General features: G+C 35.1%; 3 protein-coding genes across 4 annotated transcripts; 2 read left to right on the forward strand and 1 right to left on the reverse strand.

Moving 5' to 3' along the window:
• LOC113522511 (macro domain-containing protein CT2219-like) lies at positions 1-2,600 on the reverse strand. The gene is made up of 4 exons (XM_026908217.3): positions 2,068-2,600; positions 1,261-1,353; positions 903-978; positions 1-438 (listed from the first exon to the last, which is right to left on the reverse strand). Exons 1-4 carry the CDS (start codon positions 2,461-2,463, stop codon positions 137-139), a joined length of 867 nt encoding a protein of 288 aa, XP_026764018.2. The 5' UTR covers positions 2,464-2,600; the 3' UTR covers positions 1-136.
• A 1,015-nt stretch (positions 2,601-3,615) lies between these two features.
• LOC113522521 (mitochondrial ribonuclease P catalytic subunit) lies at positions 3,616-7,385 on the forward strand. The gene is made up of 5 exons (XM_052894384.1): positions 3,616-3,774; positions 3,874-4,675; positions 5,032-5,415; positions 6,254-6,446; positions 7,071-7,385. The coding sequence occupies exons 1-5, from the start codon at positions 3,729-3,731 to the stop codon at positions 7,221-7,223; spliced, it is 1,578 nt and encodes a 525-aa protein (XP_052750344.1). The 5' UTR covers positions 3,616-3,728; the 3' UTR covers positions 7,224-7,385.
• Positions 7,386-8,233: 848 nt separating this feature from the next.
• LOC128200556 (uncharacterized) lies at positions 8,234-13,100 on the forward strand. Of its 2 annotated transcripts, none has more exons than XM_052894357.1 (5): positions 8,234-8,620; positions 9,069-9,126; positions 10,229-10,373; positions 11,638-11,749; positions 12,796-13,100. In XM_052894357.1, exons 1-5 carry the CDS (start codon positions 8,509-8,511, stop codon positions 12,975-12,977), a joined length of 609 nt encoding a protein of 202 aa, XP_052750317.1. In that variant the 5' UTR covers positions 8,234-8,508; the 3' UTR covers positions 12,978-13,100. The 2 variants fall into 2 exon arrangements, with proteins under 2 accessions (XP_052750317.1, XP_052750316.1); XM_052894356.1 differs by having other exon boundaries at positions 8,238-8,620; positions 9,069-9,249.
• The last annotated feature ends 3,091 nt before the right edge of the window (positions 13,101-16,191 follow it).

A 16,191-nucleotide genomic window follows, 5' to 3' on the forward strand; every position in this document is an offset into this window, starting at 1 on the left:
TATGTACTTATTATATATTTATGCAATATAATACCAGAACAAATTATATATATTCCAATAAAAAATTACAGACTATGCAGTTGAAAATCATTACAACAGATATGAAACTGTACTCAGAAAGAGATGTACCATCATTTTAATTAAATTCTTGTACAGGAAAATACATTTGCATTAGAGTTTCATATATATCTACATCAATTGGCATAAAGGTGCAAAATATAATTCTATCAACCCCTTCATTGGCTTCTAGATATTTTCTTGCAGTTTGAAGAGCAATATGAGCTGCCAAACGATTTGGAAAACCATAAATTCCAGTTGAAATACAAGGAAAAGCTATGCTCTGTAATTGATATTTTTTTAGGTGGGAGAGACATGTTTCATAGCATGACTGTAGTTTTTGGGCTGATCCATCCTGCGGTCCAACTGTATGGATGATGTCTGAAATTATAAATAAAACTTTGTTATAGAAAAACCTATTATGAGTAATAATTAAATAGTATATTAGTACTTAAATACCAGCAATAACTTTTCATTATAATTTAATAATAATTGTATTACTATTTCATTATATTTATAACCTAAGCAAACACTACCAATTTCAAAATTCTTTCATATATACAAAACTATATTATCGGCATGTAACATGAACTTTATATAAAAAAGAATACTGGATGAAGTCAAAGTGGTTCAGTAATGTAAAATAAAATTATTTTATTGATGGAACATTTCTGCTACTAGAACTATCGCTGTATCAGATCAGTAATACTTGTGTTTGATAAGCACCACTTTAAATGGGTACTAGTAGTGGGTAATAGTAACTTGATTAAGTATAGTGGATCTATATGCACAGGTTAAAAATGTGATGATATTATGATTATTATTATATATAAGTAAATTCTTACATTTGGCAGGTAAGTTGTATCCCCCAGTTATTTTCGCTTCTCCTGTAGGACAACCTCCCAGACTGTCACATTCTTGCTGCAAATAAATTTTAAATAAAAAATTATAATCTTTCAAGTACATATGTTTACATACATAATCCTCAGGGTAACATTGAAGTTAGATTTTTTAGAAAATAAAATCATATAAACATAAGGTATATATATAATGTCAGGTCCATTTTTTCTTATCAGAATCATAACTAACCTATCTCTCAAGTTAAAATAAACAATACCATTTCAGAGATTAGCATGACTGAATATTGTAACATGGGATTATACTTTAAAATAAATTATTAAATAAATAAACCACATAAAATACCTGTAACAATGGCCCAGCTGATCGGTGTATAGCTCCATCGACACCTCCACCAGCTTTCAACCGTGCATTAGCTGCATTCACTATTGCATCCACCTGTGACAAAAGGGTGCCCAATGATTATAGAGTTACACACTTTTCATACTTTATAAATTAATGGCCAAGCTAAAAATTATATATATAACTAGTGGACATCGGGGGGAAAGGGATTGTTAGTAATAGAGACTGAGAATCCCATTGCTAGCAATATACCCAACCAGGTCGACCTCCTTGTGGTTCCCCCTGGAAACTATCATGGTTAATTCCTGTTGAATTCATCATGATGGGCTAACTGGCCTGTTTTCATTCTCATCTATCACCCTTCACTGGTGCCCCGCCAGCGTATCCCGTTAGCGCAAGCGGGGTTACCATACAATTTTCACCCATAAAAAAAAAAAATAGTGGACATCTTCACTTTGCCTACATAGATGGAATTTTCAAAAATAATATAAAGCCTATCATTGATAATGTAGTTTTCTATTTGGTGAAAGAATTTAAAAAATAGGTTGGATAGTCTTTGTGTTTATCTATTACAAACAAATGATGAAGTCTTTCCACTTTATTATTTTAGAATAGACTTACTAAAGGACTAATCAATAAGAATTTTTAACAATATTTTATAAACATATATACATATGGCCAAGAAATGGAATCCTGCAAGAGTAATGTTTAAGTAATGTTACAACTTTGTAGTAAGTAATTAATATTGTACCAAAGTCTAGATATATTTAAAAGACACCTGGTTTCACCTGGTAGAATAATTAAAATTACCTCCAGTTTTGTTATATCTCCTTTAAAAATCGATACTTTCTCAGATATTTTTTTATTTTTATTAGAATCGATTTGAATTTTTTTAAATTCATTAATATCATCTGAAGTGTGCTTTTTTGATTCTAAAGCTTGTTTGTTCTGTGTGACGTATTTCGACCATGGATCGATGTTGTCTAGAACAATGTAATCTGGCCCTTTGTAAAGTTTACGTTTATCCTCCAAGGGTAGAGAAAGAATATTCATCTTCTCGATAGTCCATTTTTGTTGTGCTGTCATTTTTGGTAACGAAAAATAGTGACTTTGTACGATTGTAAGGTTATCAAATCTAGACAAAATATGATAATTGGAAAGTTTCAGAAATCGTAAGCAATTTTTACAGTTCACCGGTGTTATCATGACTCGTATAGACGGTTTATTTAATAAATTTCCGTTAGTTATCGTTTCTGATAGATTTCTGTCACATTAGACAGCTATATTTGACAACAATCTACATATATAGCGGCGAACATATTGTCTATAGATTAAGAATAGTTATGCCTTTTTCTAATAACGTGAGTTGGCCGATAGGTATTAGAAATTGTTAACATGTTTGTAAAGGGACGCGGGTACTAATCCTATATTAGTCAAGTGGCCTGTTCAATTCTTTTGAGTCGAGATTTACTTATTGCCTCTTTATGGACAGAAACGGACAGAGCCACTTTGTTTTCTTAATCCTACAAGCCGTGATTATTCTAAACTTAAATGTTTTGACCGGATACAAAGCAAACTAAAATAACTAATAACAAGTCATGATGAGTTGTTCAACTTAGAATGGCAAACAAGCTGACAGTTCATCTGATGGAAAGTGGTAACCGTCGCCTATAGACATGAACAGTACCATAAACATAACAGAGTATACTGTTTCGTCCATGATAACCTCCATGTGTTTCCATTCCTGAGGACTCAGGTATTATTCCTCTGTACCCTGTAAATTTACTGCCATATCCCATCCTTCAAACTAAAAGGGGAAGGGATGTTAGTAATGAAGACTAAGGGCTCCATTCCTAGCAATATACCTAACCAGGTCGACCTCCAGGTGGTCCCCCTGGAAACCATCGTGCTAAATTCCAGGCCTGTTTCATCACGATGGGCTAACAGACCTGCCTTTTCATTATCACCTATCATCCCTCACTAGTGCCCCGTCAGTGTACCATTAGCGCGGGCGTGGTTACCATTTCCACCCACCAGTTACCATTTCACCTACTAAAAAAAACCCTTCAAACCAAAATACAGCCACGCAAAACATAATTGCTTCACGGTCGAAACACGAATGGGACGGGGGGAAGGGATTGTTAGTAATGGGGAGATTAGTCTCCATTGCTATCAATATACCTTATCAGGTCGACCTCCACGCGGTCTCCCCTGGAAACCGACGTGACTTATTTATCGTTGAATTCGTTATGATGGGCCGCTTTTTGATCGTCACCAATTATCGCTCACACGAATGCGACAGACCAAGCAAACGACTTTTGTACAGTCTCACTCTAGTTACTTCTCTGGTTACATAGAATTTATCTAAAGTCTCTATTTTTAATCTGTGCTAAGTCTATTATATATGTATTCTTTTTACCTATGTACTTTAAAAATATACCTATTAATATTGAAATTAATTTAAATCAAATATGTTTTGTACTGCATTTCGCATATTTTCTTTACAAAGCCGCCCTCGTAAGTGTTTCTTTATTCATTGTATTAGTTTGCTAAGAACATTAAAACCTCGTAAATGTAGTTTTAATTTTAGGTTATATTTACATTTTGTATTTTTAGATAAATTGGTTTCACGGAATGTTGTGAGAGTTAATACTGTTATTGGAAAGAAACATGCAGCTGATCAACTGGAATATATAAAATCGGCCGCTGAAGAAAATATTGTCGATTGGTCAGAAGTAAAGAAAAATGCCTTATCAATACAAGGGTCTTTAAATTCTAAGAATATTGATGCGGTACTTCTAAAAGTTATGGTTAATGTTAGAAACTTTGATGCGGCACTGTCGTTTGCTGATTATCTCAGAGACACCAACAGTGAATTGAGTTTGGGATCTATTAATAGTCTGTTGTTACTATACTACCAGATAGGAAGGACGGAGAAGTTAACAGATGACCAAAAGAAGTTTATATTGGATACATATAAGAGTCTCTATGATAAATATACAGTATTAGATTTTACAACTTGTGAAAGACTACTTCATGCTTTATGTGTAATAGATGAATGGAAGAAGGCATTTAAAGTTCTCGATAACATATTTTTGAGCTGTAAACCGTCACATTCGGCGTATAGTACATTAATAGCGACACTATTTCGATGTAATAAAAAGAATGAAGCAATGAAGTTAATTGAACAAAGTGTCAGTAATAATAGGCCATTGATGGATGGTGCATATGAAGCATGGATTAACTATATCCTCAGGAAATATAAGGATAAGAAAACAATATTGAAATACATGGAGGACATCTTGATATTTATATCTGATAATCTAACAAAAGTTAATGCAGAGACTGCTCAGAAAATACGACATTATTACAGTTCTCATAGTTGGGATGTACAATTTACTAAAATTAGAAAGTCAGAGTAAGTAATTTTGTAACAGATCAGGCTACCCATTAAGTATATACCTCATAAATTTTATTAATTTAATAAAATTTAAGCCAAAAGAAAAGTATATGTTAAGGAACTTAGATTCTTTTTTTTTTTTGTTATATTTATTCCAAGCATATTTAAATTGTACACATTTTTGAATGCATAAGTGCTTATATTTTATGAGGTAGTTACAACTTTATGTATATATTGAATTTACAATCAACTCACTGACAGAGGTAGTGTGTGTGGTATAGGTATACCTAGACATTGATTTTATGAAATATGAACTATTTTAATTCATATATGTTTGCAATAAATTTTTAATTATTTTTTTTTTATATTTCCAGTGGCCAATGCATGAAGTGTTCTGAAACACTAGATCCATTGCAGTTAACTGGAGAACAATTTAAAATGTTACAAGAGAATGTGAAAGAAAAGTTGATTGTTGGTTCTAATTTGTTTCTAAAGACATCACCCGATGAATTGAATAGGTTTTTAGAATTTCTAGAGAAGACTGCACCATATGATGTTGTTTTAGACGCTCTGAACATAGCATATGCTGGTAAAAGAGGGCCAATGGATAGATACAGGGTTTTGAATTATGTTGTTGATTATTATAGCAAGATGAATAAGAGGATATTGTTGTTGGGAAGAAAACATATGCTCCGTTGGAAGAATCACCAGATACAGAAGTTAATGAATAAAACCTGCAGCTTCTTCACTGAAGACTTGTAAGTTGAGGCTGCTGTATAGACCTGATGCTTAAGCTAATTTTGTACTTTATATATTTTAATTATTTATTTTATTTACTTAATAAGCTTTATCTTATAGTAGTACAATTGCACATTTTATGCTTTAAAACAGTTAGATAAATTGAATTACATTATTATTTATTTTATGCATTAACAATAATTTATTATATGTAATAAGATTTCAACTATTCATGCTTTTGTTATATCTTCTATCAGTTTGTCTTGTGACAGAAGTTTCTTCCAACAAATTCCATTTTTCCCTATCATATGCTGTTTGATTCCACTGTGGTCTAACCACTTTATTTTTGTACAAAATTGTATGAAATTTAAATACAGTTTTATTTAGGGAATTTTTTATTAAACATCAATGTGTTGAATACAGGCTATATTGAATTTGAGAGAGTTATAAAGATCTTGTTGAGCAATGTGCAGCATTGTCCCTCTTAAAACATCTCTAAAGTCAAGCCAAGTTAGCCTTGGTGGCTGCCAATTTTCCTACCAAGTGTGGCAACTATTGGCAAAACAAAGGGGAGGTATATGTCCAGCAGTGGACAGTTAAAGACTGATATGATAATGATGATGATAAAAATCTCTTTCTAAATATGAAATTGTCATGTAGTAAGTGGGCAATTGGTATAGTCAATTTAAATATTTGACAGTATTTATGCTACTGTGGAATATCTAATTTTGTAAATGTCTAATTAATAGTTTTTTTATACAAATTATCAGTACTATTGCATATTAAAGAGTTAGCAGTTCTGTTTTTCTAATTTACAGTATTTGATATGGTATAGTATAAAATATATTACTATTTTAGATCACAGGACGATCCTTTCTTCATAACAGCAGCGATATGGAGTGGACCACATACCGATATTGTGTCTAAAGACCTTCTGCGAGGGCACATGTTCTTGATGCAAGACGAGAAACTGAAGCTGATATTCAGGAAGTGGCAGTGGCAACATCAGTGGATGGTGTTCATAAACAAACAGGGCAGGATCATATTACAGGTATGTATCATCGTCATATCAGCCATTAACTGTTCACTGCTGGGCATAGGCCTCCCTCATAAAAGGAGGCTTTGCCAGTAGTTGCCATGCTTGGCAGGCTAATTAAAATGTCCGATATGAATGACTTCGATTATATAGATAGAGTGTCTCTATAGAAATGCTTTGAGAAAAACGGTTCAACTCTTTCATACAATTTTGCATGATAAATAGTTATTCCTTTATAATTCCTATATTTATTTTGTATTATAAATTCTGCATCTTTTTAATGCGTAAACATTCATATTATTTATTAAATAATACGTCAAGATACATTTTGTTGTAACCGTCGCCTATAGACGTGAGCAGTACCATGGACATAATAGAGTATACTGTATCGCCCATGATACCCCTCAATCGTTACCATTTCTGAAGTCTTGGGTGTTATTCCTCTGTACCCTATAAATTTACTGCTATATCCCACTCTTCAAACCGAAACCCAGCTATGCAAATATAACTACTTCACGGTAGAAACACAAATGGAACAGAGGTAACGACTTTTGTACAAAATCTCTCTCTGGTAAAAATCTTTAAAATATATCGCTTAAAACGCCCATTAATTTTATAACATTATATTTTTGCCTCCAGGAACCACTGAGGTTCAATCCGTACGCACAGAAAAATAACGGCAGCTGGCATTTACCGTACGAGACTGAAGATGTCACGGACGCGCCTCAAATCAACGACGGCGTGCCGGATTTGTCAAAGTGGCTTTGTTTAAGATATAAACCAGTTAGATGATAAATATACAAATAATATTTTATTACTTATGTTTTATTACTTTAGGTTTTCCTAGTTCAGCCGTCAGTCTCCACAATACATAAACTGTGTATTCTTAAGTGAATAGTTTGTTGTGTTTTTAATATTTTAAATAATATTTATAAATAAATTGTTAAAATTTAAGCATGTATTAATATTAGAAATAAAGTATTATAGTAATAATTAAAAAAAAAATACTAACTTTGTGTTAAGTATAATGAAACTTTGTAAAAAGGCAACTTAATCGTAACAAAATCTGTACCTAATAACACAGACAACAGAGTTATCGACTTTTAAAAAGAATTATAAAAACCGGTTCAGAATTGGCACAACATTTACACAAAAACAAGGCGATTCGAAATCATTGTTTGGAATTAGGTCAGAACATTAAACCAGAGGGTCTACCATGAAATGAAATTCCAAATTTCACAGTCAATTTCGTGTTTTCAGTCGCACCGAAATCGGCCTAGTAAATGGAGCTTAACGTTTTGTTCGTCATAAATCCTATAACAAGAGCCCAAAGGAATGATATTTTAAGATCTTTAATATTTATTAACTTTTTTTTTATACCACTGAGGTGTAAACAAGCATATGGCCCACCTGATGGTAAGCGGTTACCATAGCCTATGAACGCCTGCAATACCAGGTTACTGTGTTTTGTTCGGCCGCGAAATTTCGGAGATTTTGTCATGGTAGGCCCTCTAGTGTATTTTTTATTAATATAATGCAATAATACTATCAAGTTGGAGTAAATAGTATACATTAAAAAATATTTAAAATGAGTGGTTTTGAACTTTAGCCTGTACAAACGTTGTTACACGAGTTTTTATATATTAAAATATGAGAACTTTAATATTAAAGTAATCTTACAGTCTAAACCATATTTAATAGTTTCTCTTAAATATGTATAGCCACAGATACAATAATATTATAACAGATAATATTATACAAATAGTATGACTCAAATTAACAGAAATAAAAAAAAAATATACATAAGAAATAATTCATAAGAAAGTGTCAATTGGGTCGGAATTGAAACGGAAATCATAAACCGATATTAATTTTCGGTTTCCGTTATGGAACTTTGTTTCTACTACTGTATTATATCGAAAAACAAACCTAAAATTATTTTGATAAATAAACCTTTTTAGCGAAATTATCAAAAAAAAATATAATAAAATCAAGATGTCACTTTTAATTTCTGTCAATCGATTGCACATTCGTTGGCTTTATTTTTGAAAATCTTTTGTATTTATTTACCATCAAAATGCCGAAAGCTGGGAAAATTAACGAGAGTCTATCACGAACAGACAAACGTAGAGGATCCAAGAGTAAACTGACTTCACAATCCGATCAGAATGTTAAAATTGTGAATTCAGGTAGGTATAACTACCTACAATAAATAAAGATGTATACAGTAAAAGTGGCAAAGTGGAATAGGTGATATATTATATATAATTAAAAAAATATGACTATTCAAAAGTGCTTAAGAAGTTTGCTTGAATAAAAATATTGTTTGTATACCAACAATGTAAACCAGATTGTGGAATGAGCTCCCTGCCGAGGTTTTCCCAAGAGACTACAGCATGGGGTTCTTTAAAAGGGGGGTAAAGAGGTTTCTTCAGGGTCGGCAACGCACGCGTAATACCTCTGGTATAGCAGGTGTTCATAGGCTACGGTAACCACTTACCATCAGGTGGGCCGTATGCTTGTTTGCCGCCTCAGTGGTATAAAAAAAAGTCAATATCGCAAATGGGGTTAGTATTCCTTTTTTATCAATTAAAAAAATCTTCATTGAATAAATCTATTTTAAACTACTGATATCAGGCGATGGCCCGGGCAGGATGTCTCCACGTTTGCGCCGCAACATGGAGCGTGTGGAGAGGTTAGCGCGTCCAACCGCACGCCGCCTGCGCTCGCTGTGGGACGAGAAATGTGGAATACTACCGCCTGAGCGGAGGGATAAAATCAAAAGCGCTTTAGAGGAGGACTATTTCCTGAGTCCTGAGTGAGATTTTCACGTTTTGTGATTCCAAAAAGATGAGGTTTTCAATTCGGTTCGAAAAAACCGATCTTTTTTTTCTGAAAGGATTTATTATTTTTTCCATTGAAATTTTATCAAAATCGGTTCATTAGTTTAGTTTCGAAATCAAAATAACTGGTTTTGCTACAATTGAAGTCGTTTTTTTGGGGAAACACAATCTTTATTATATAAAGATGTCTATCAAGTATACGGCCCAAGTATAACACAGACATGCACGAATTGTTACATGAAAGCTTCGATTTAAGTGTTGTCCATGGGAATTTACCAGAGGGAGACTTTGTACAAAAGTCGTTTGTTTGCGCACCTCCGTCCCATTCGTGTTTCTACCGTGAAGCAGTTGTGTGTGCATGGCTGTGTTTCGGTTTGAAGGGTAGGATATGGCAGTGAATTTACAGGGTACAGAGGAATAACACCTGAGTCTTCAGGAATGGCAACGCATGGGGGTATCATGAGCGATACAGTATACTCTATTATGTTCATGGTACTGCTCATGTCTTTAGGCGAGCAGTACGCGGCAGTCTGCGGCAGTCTGTGGGGGAGGCTTATGTCCAGCAGTGGACGGATAATGGCTAAAATGATGATGATTAAAATATCTAAATGTGTAAGTTTGTTACTTTATAGCGCTTTAATGGCTTAATCAATCACTAAAATTTGGTATATATGTACCATATAGGATGGAAAAAGATATAGGACACTTTATCTTGATCCGTAAACGTATTCCGGTGTCCGGTCACGTGGACGAAGTGGCGGGTAAAAGCTAGTATTAGTATGGTTATGTGATCAATTGAAAAAAAAAGTTACGGTGTTTCAAGTGAGCGGAGTTAAAACCCGGAATTTTGGTTGCGGTCATACCTTGAGGTCAGTGTTTTTTGTAGATAATCTCTTTGAATTTTACTTTACTTTGGATTCAACACAAACACTCACTAATATTTATCATGTACAGACAAACAGAACAATACTTTCAAGCTCTAGCAGAGTCGTCTAAAAAGTGGTCAGGTCCTAGCGGCATGGTCGGTCGCAAGGAACAAGTGGAAAGGGCGCGGGAGCTCCGCCAGCGGCAGAAGTGGCTTGTCGACTTCAGTGCTCAGGTTACACATTTAGGGCATATACTATTAAATATATTAATGATGTGATCCTGGCCACATTGTGGTTCAGGCATAGAATAGGCCACCCCTTTGGGAGGGACGGGTAGCAGTGTTCCTTTTAAAACATCTTCAAATCCTAACTGCTGTTTCCAATCCGCCTGCTAAACGTGGCAACTATTGACAGAACCCCCCCATGTTTTATGTTCAGCAGCGAACAGTTAAAGTTGGGCTCGCGCTCGCATCACAACTGCTCATGATTAAGGATCACGTATTGACCTCGAAACTAGTTGAGCTTTTTTGATCTTATTACACGTAAATTAAACCAGTAGTTATTACATTAAAATATACCAATGGTCGTCTAAAAACATAGATGGCGTTACCGACGTCACAGAATACGCTGTGCGAACGCTCAGGGTACTTTTAATGTGCTCTCTTTTCTGGGTACTAACGAGATATGCCATCGACATTAGGGCTTTAGTATTTCTGGCGCCATTTAGGCAAGTTTTTATAACGCTTCCCATGTCATCTATTACGATGTTGCCTACACCGCTTTCGAAATCTCTTACACCTGATCCACCGGGTCTGATATTTATATGTTGAGTTCCAAAAAGCTCATCAGTCATTTTGATACCGCCCACGCTGGTTTCTTCATGTTGGGTTTCTAAAAAAAGACCATCACCCATTATGATGTCATACACACTGGATTCTTGCCTCTTTTATTAATCAGATAACATTACCCAGCTTTCCTTTTGGTCTGCGACGCCTTTTTGGATTTTAGCGTCTTCGTGTGCCGCCTGACCATGCACTATTCCTTGGTCCTCCGTGTAAATTTTATTACATTTGTCATCATTATTTTTGAACAATATGGAAGAAAAGGGGATATTCAATAAGTAAGTATAGAAGAGATAAAAGTAATTTCATAAAACTTTTGTCAAATCTTAAGAATCTATGGCAAGTTATGTGTACATTTAACATAGTGTATTTTTTAATAAGTGATAATGGAATGGTAACTCCACCCGCGCTATCGGTATACACCGGCGGGGCACCAGTGAAGGATGGTAGGTGAGGATGAAGCAGGTCAGTTAGTCCATCGTGACAAATTCAACAAGAATTGTTCACGATGGTTTCCAGGGGGAATCACGTGGAGGTCGACTTAATAGGGCATATTGCTAGTAATGGGGCTGCCAAACTCCATTGCTAACAATCCCTTTCCCTCCATATACAGTGTTCAACCACAGTAGTTCAACGGAATGTCTTTGTTTCATAGGTGGCGTATCGCTTATGCGACTACATAGCGAAAGGTCAGAAGGAGATGCTCGTTTCAAACAGGCTACGTAGCATCGCCGATGTCGTGTTGGAGCGTGTCGCTGAAATATTAGGTCAGGATTATAAATTTATTTGTAATATAGTATTATGTTATTCAATAATAACATTAATATTGCACACCTGCAATGCCTCTGGTGTTGTGGGTGATCATTGGCGGCGGTAGTCACTTACCATCAGGTGAGCCGCGAGCTCGTGCCTGTGTTATTAAAAAAAAAAAATTAAAGTGCCTAGTAATGATTGGAGGCGAAGAGACTGATCGATCTCAGAGGTATACTTTGGGAGAAAACAATGTTCTGCAATAGATTGATGATATTGAATAATATAATAATATAGGCTTGAACATATTGCATTTTTTTTTTTGGTGGATGAAAATGGAATGGTAAACCCGCCCGCACTAATGGGATACGTTGGCGGAGCACCAGTGAAGGGTGATCAATGAGAATGAAAATAGGCCAGTTAGCCCATCATGATGAATTCATCAGGAATTAACCATGATAGTTTCCAGGGGGAACCACGAGGAGGTCGACCTGACAAGGCGTATTGCTAGCAATGGGATTTTTAGTCTCCATTACTAACAATCCCTTTCCCCCCAAGGACATATTGCATTATACTATCTAACAATAATCAAGTTGGGGAGGGAGATTGTTAGTAATGGGCTTGCGTGGCTTTAATACTAGCTATACTCTGTTTAGACCTAACCAGTTTTTTTTAATGGATCATAATGGAATGGTAACTCCTGCGCTATCGCTATACACTACAAGGCACCAGTGAGGGTTGATAGGTGAGGATGAAAAGGCAGGTCAGTTAGTCCATCGTGACGAATTCAACGATAAATTAATCGCGATGGTTTCCAGGAGAAACCGCGTGGAGGTTGATCTGATAAGGTATATTGATAGCGATGGGGACTAACCTCCCCATTACTAACAATCCTTTCCCCCCAGGTCGTACAATTATCAATTTTTAGTAGAATATATGTGGAATCTGGTGTTATAAGTGTATGTGCGTATTTAAGCGCTGTGATGGATAAACTTAATTATATTTTCGTTTAAGTTTTAGGACCAGTCAATTGGTTTAATTTTTATATGTTTTTTTTTCTTAGGTGAGCCAAAACCATCCCGTACACACCCTGGTCGCCTTGCCCGCTTTATGATCGCTATATCTGACCGCATCGCAGTCTGGATCGAGAACGCTGTGTACAGAGCTGAAGCCCTCGAGCCCAAGGAGTCTGGAGTTATAGACGAGCATATACGTTTGGACGATGAAAAAACATTCCTTTGCTAATAGTTATACAGTTTAATTTGTCTCGGTTGTTTCGGTTCGGTGAGTGGTTTAAAATATTTACAAAAGAGGTTCTCAAAAAGATTATATATTTTATATGTACCAGATGGAAATAAAACTTTTTTGCTTGGGTATCTCTGCCTGACTCTTATTTCTTTTATTTCATGGCTGTGTTTTGGTCGTTTTTTTAATGGACTATAATGAACTAGGTCCCAGCCTGTCCTTTCGATATACGCTGGCGGGGCACTGGTGAGGGATGATAGATGAGAATGAAGGGGTAGGTCAGTTTGTCTATCATGATGAATACACCTGGAATTCAGTACGATGGTTTCCATCCACGAGAAAGTCGACCTGACAAAGTATATTGCTAGCAATGGGACTGGTAGTTCGCATTACTAACAATCCTTTGTTTCGGCGGTTAAGATGGGATATGATAGTGAAGTTACGGACGCTGGTGCAACGTCTTAGTACTCAAGAATGGCGACACATTGTTCCAGGGAGGGGGGTGAGAAGGATTGTTAGTAATGGGGACGTTACTCCTATTGCTAGCAATATACCTGTCAGGTCGACCTCCACGCGGTTCCCCCTTGGAACTATCGTGATTACTGTCAAGTTCGTCACGATGGGCCAACTGACCTAACTCTACTCATACCTGTCACCACTCTCTGGTATACCGCCAATGTATATCGATAGCGCGGGTGGAGTCACCGTTTCATTATCATCCATTAAAAAAAAATTGTTTCACAGACGACACAAACTATTCTGTGATATCTCTGGTGTTAGATAGATAGATACTATTTATTGTTTCCTCCAAAAGATTACAGTAGTAAACTTATTATAAATATAAATAATTACAAGAAATAATCACAATGAGAAAACAATGGGCGACCTTATCGCTAAGAGCGATCTTCCAGGCAACCTTTGGATGGAGAGGAGTAATTATAAACAATTTGGTAGGAGGCACGATGAAAAATTTTGTTAGTTCTAAATATGGGAGATGTAATACATATAATAATATAAATATTATCCCTACTCATTATTATATGTTATATGTTAGGTGTTAATATTCTCTATAGTCGATGGTTACTACTTTTCTTTAGATGGGCCAACTTGTTTGCAATTCTATGTTGTATAAAGAAAATATAATAATTTATGTACTAAATAGGTGCCTTGGTATGGACTATTATACTATAATTAATGTAACCAATTCAATTCTTCATTACTTAATTATTCAATGGAATTATTAATATCATTTACGTTACATAAAACTTGATGATAATGATGTAATACTCAGAATAGTTTGCATCAGTGATTTTAGATAGTAAACTAGGTATACTTGTGCCTGCATTGTGGTAATTGTCAATCAAGCATGATTATAGAAAAATAAACGTAATCAGTGTATATTTATAAGACTAATTAGGTACCTACTCGGGTCAGTATTTCACTTTTATTAAAATGGATGAAGCAAAAAAATTTAGATATTTAAGGATAGATTATTTTTTTTATATAACTTAGAATGATGATGATAAATGATGGAAAGTGGTAACCGTCGCCTATAGACATGAGCAGTACCATGGACATAACAGAGTATACTGTTTCACCTATGATACCTTCCATTTGTTGCCATTTCTGAGGCGTTATTCCTCTGTACCCTGTAAATTCACTGCCATACCCCACTCTTCAAACTGAAACACAGCCATGCAAATACAACTGCTTCACGGTAGAAATACGAATGGGACAGAGGTGCTCAAACAAACGACTTTTGTACAAAGTCTCCCTCTGGCAGGCGACTTAGGACCGTCAGCAGTGGACAGATAATGGCTGATATGACAATGATATATAATTTTATGAAAATCAAAATAAATTGGTCATAGATAATCATCAGATGACTAATTTTAATTTCATGAATGTCTAAAAATATTTAATACTCGGATTACCATTAAGGATGTTCTCTTTACCATTCTTTGGTCATTTCCAGGATTAGAGATCAGTTTTAGTTTACTTTTAATATTTTATTTGCGGTAGTTAATTTAATCAAAAGTGATAAATAAGTAAATGAGCCATATTTAGTAGGTAAGGCCATTTAAATAATTGTAAAATGGTAATCGTTTAATGCAATGATTAAATAATGAGAGCTGCCCACATTTCAATCTTGTTTACGAAGCCACTTAAATATACAAGTTCAGTACAAACCTGCCTTGAAGTAAATAAACAAAGGAATGGATGACGGTTAAGGATTACGGCATACCAGGCTATACCGCTATATATAGATAACAATGTAACTAATCGGGGGGAAAAGGATTGTTAGCAATGGAGTTTGACAGCCCCATTGTTAGCAATATGCCCTTTTAGGTCGACCTCCACGTGGTTCCCCCTGGAAACCATCGTGAACAATTCTTGTTGAATTCGTCACGATGGGCTAACTGACCTGCTTCATCCTCATTTGTCATCCATCACTGGTGTCTCGCTAATGTATACCGATAGCACAGGCGGGGTTACCATACCATTTTCACCCATCAAAAAAAAAATGTAACTAATCAGTTAATGTAATTAACCAGGGTGGAAATGGGATTGTTACTAATACAGAATACTAGTCGTATTGCTAGAAATATACCCAGTCGGGTCGACCTCCACGTGGTCTCCCCTGGAAATCATCGTAGTGAATTCTAGGTGTAATCATCACGATCGGCTAACTGACCGACCTATTCATTGTCAGCTATCATTCCTTACTGGTGCCATTATTTTTTTATGCAATTTCGGAGTCGTTAAAAATAAGAGTTGGATATTAAAATGACAAAAAGAATGCTATCAGAATGGTACAAATTCGATTCTTACATACATATCGAGTGCAAATTGAATTCTTAGCACGTCCGTATCAAGGAAAGTTTTGGCACAAAATGATTATTTCAACACTCATTTGAACATCCACGATTATTCTGGAGCAAATTGATAATATGTTATATAATTTTGTTTCTTTTTTTTCTGTTTAGGTAGCACTTCATTATTATATAATAATGAAGTACTTACCTAAGAAAATTTAAAAATATAATAAAAATGTAATTAGATAATGTCTGAACATAGGAGATAGTTAAGAACAATTTATATCAGGGATCTCAAAAAGAGCAGTAGAAGCGAAAATAAGATTGTTTTTAAAAAAAATTGTCTGTCTGCCTGTCTGTCTGTATGTATGTTTGTTCGGGTATCACGCAAAAAATAT

Source organism: Galleria mellonella, unplaced genomic scaffold (genome assembly GCF_026898425.1).
Source record: "Galleria mellonella isolate WM207_F2 unplaced genomic scaffold, CSIRO_AGI_GalMel_v1 utg21, whole genome shotgun sequence".
NCBI classification, from domain to species: Eukaryota; Metazoa; Arthropoda; class Insecta; order Lepidoptera; family Pyralidae; genus Galleria; species Galleria mellonella.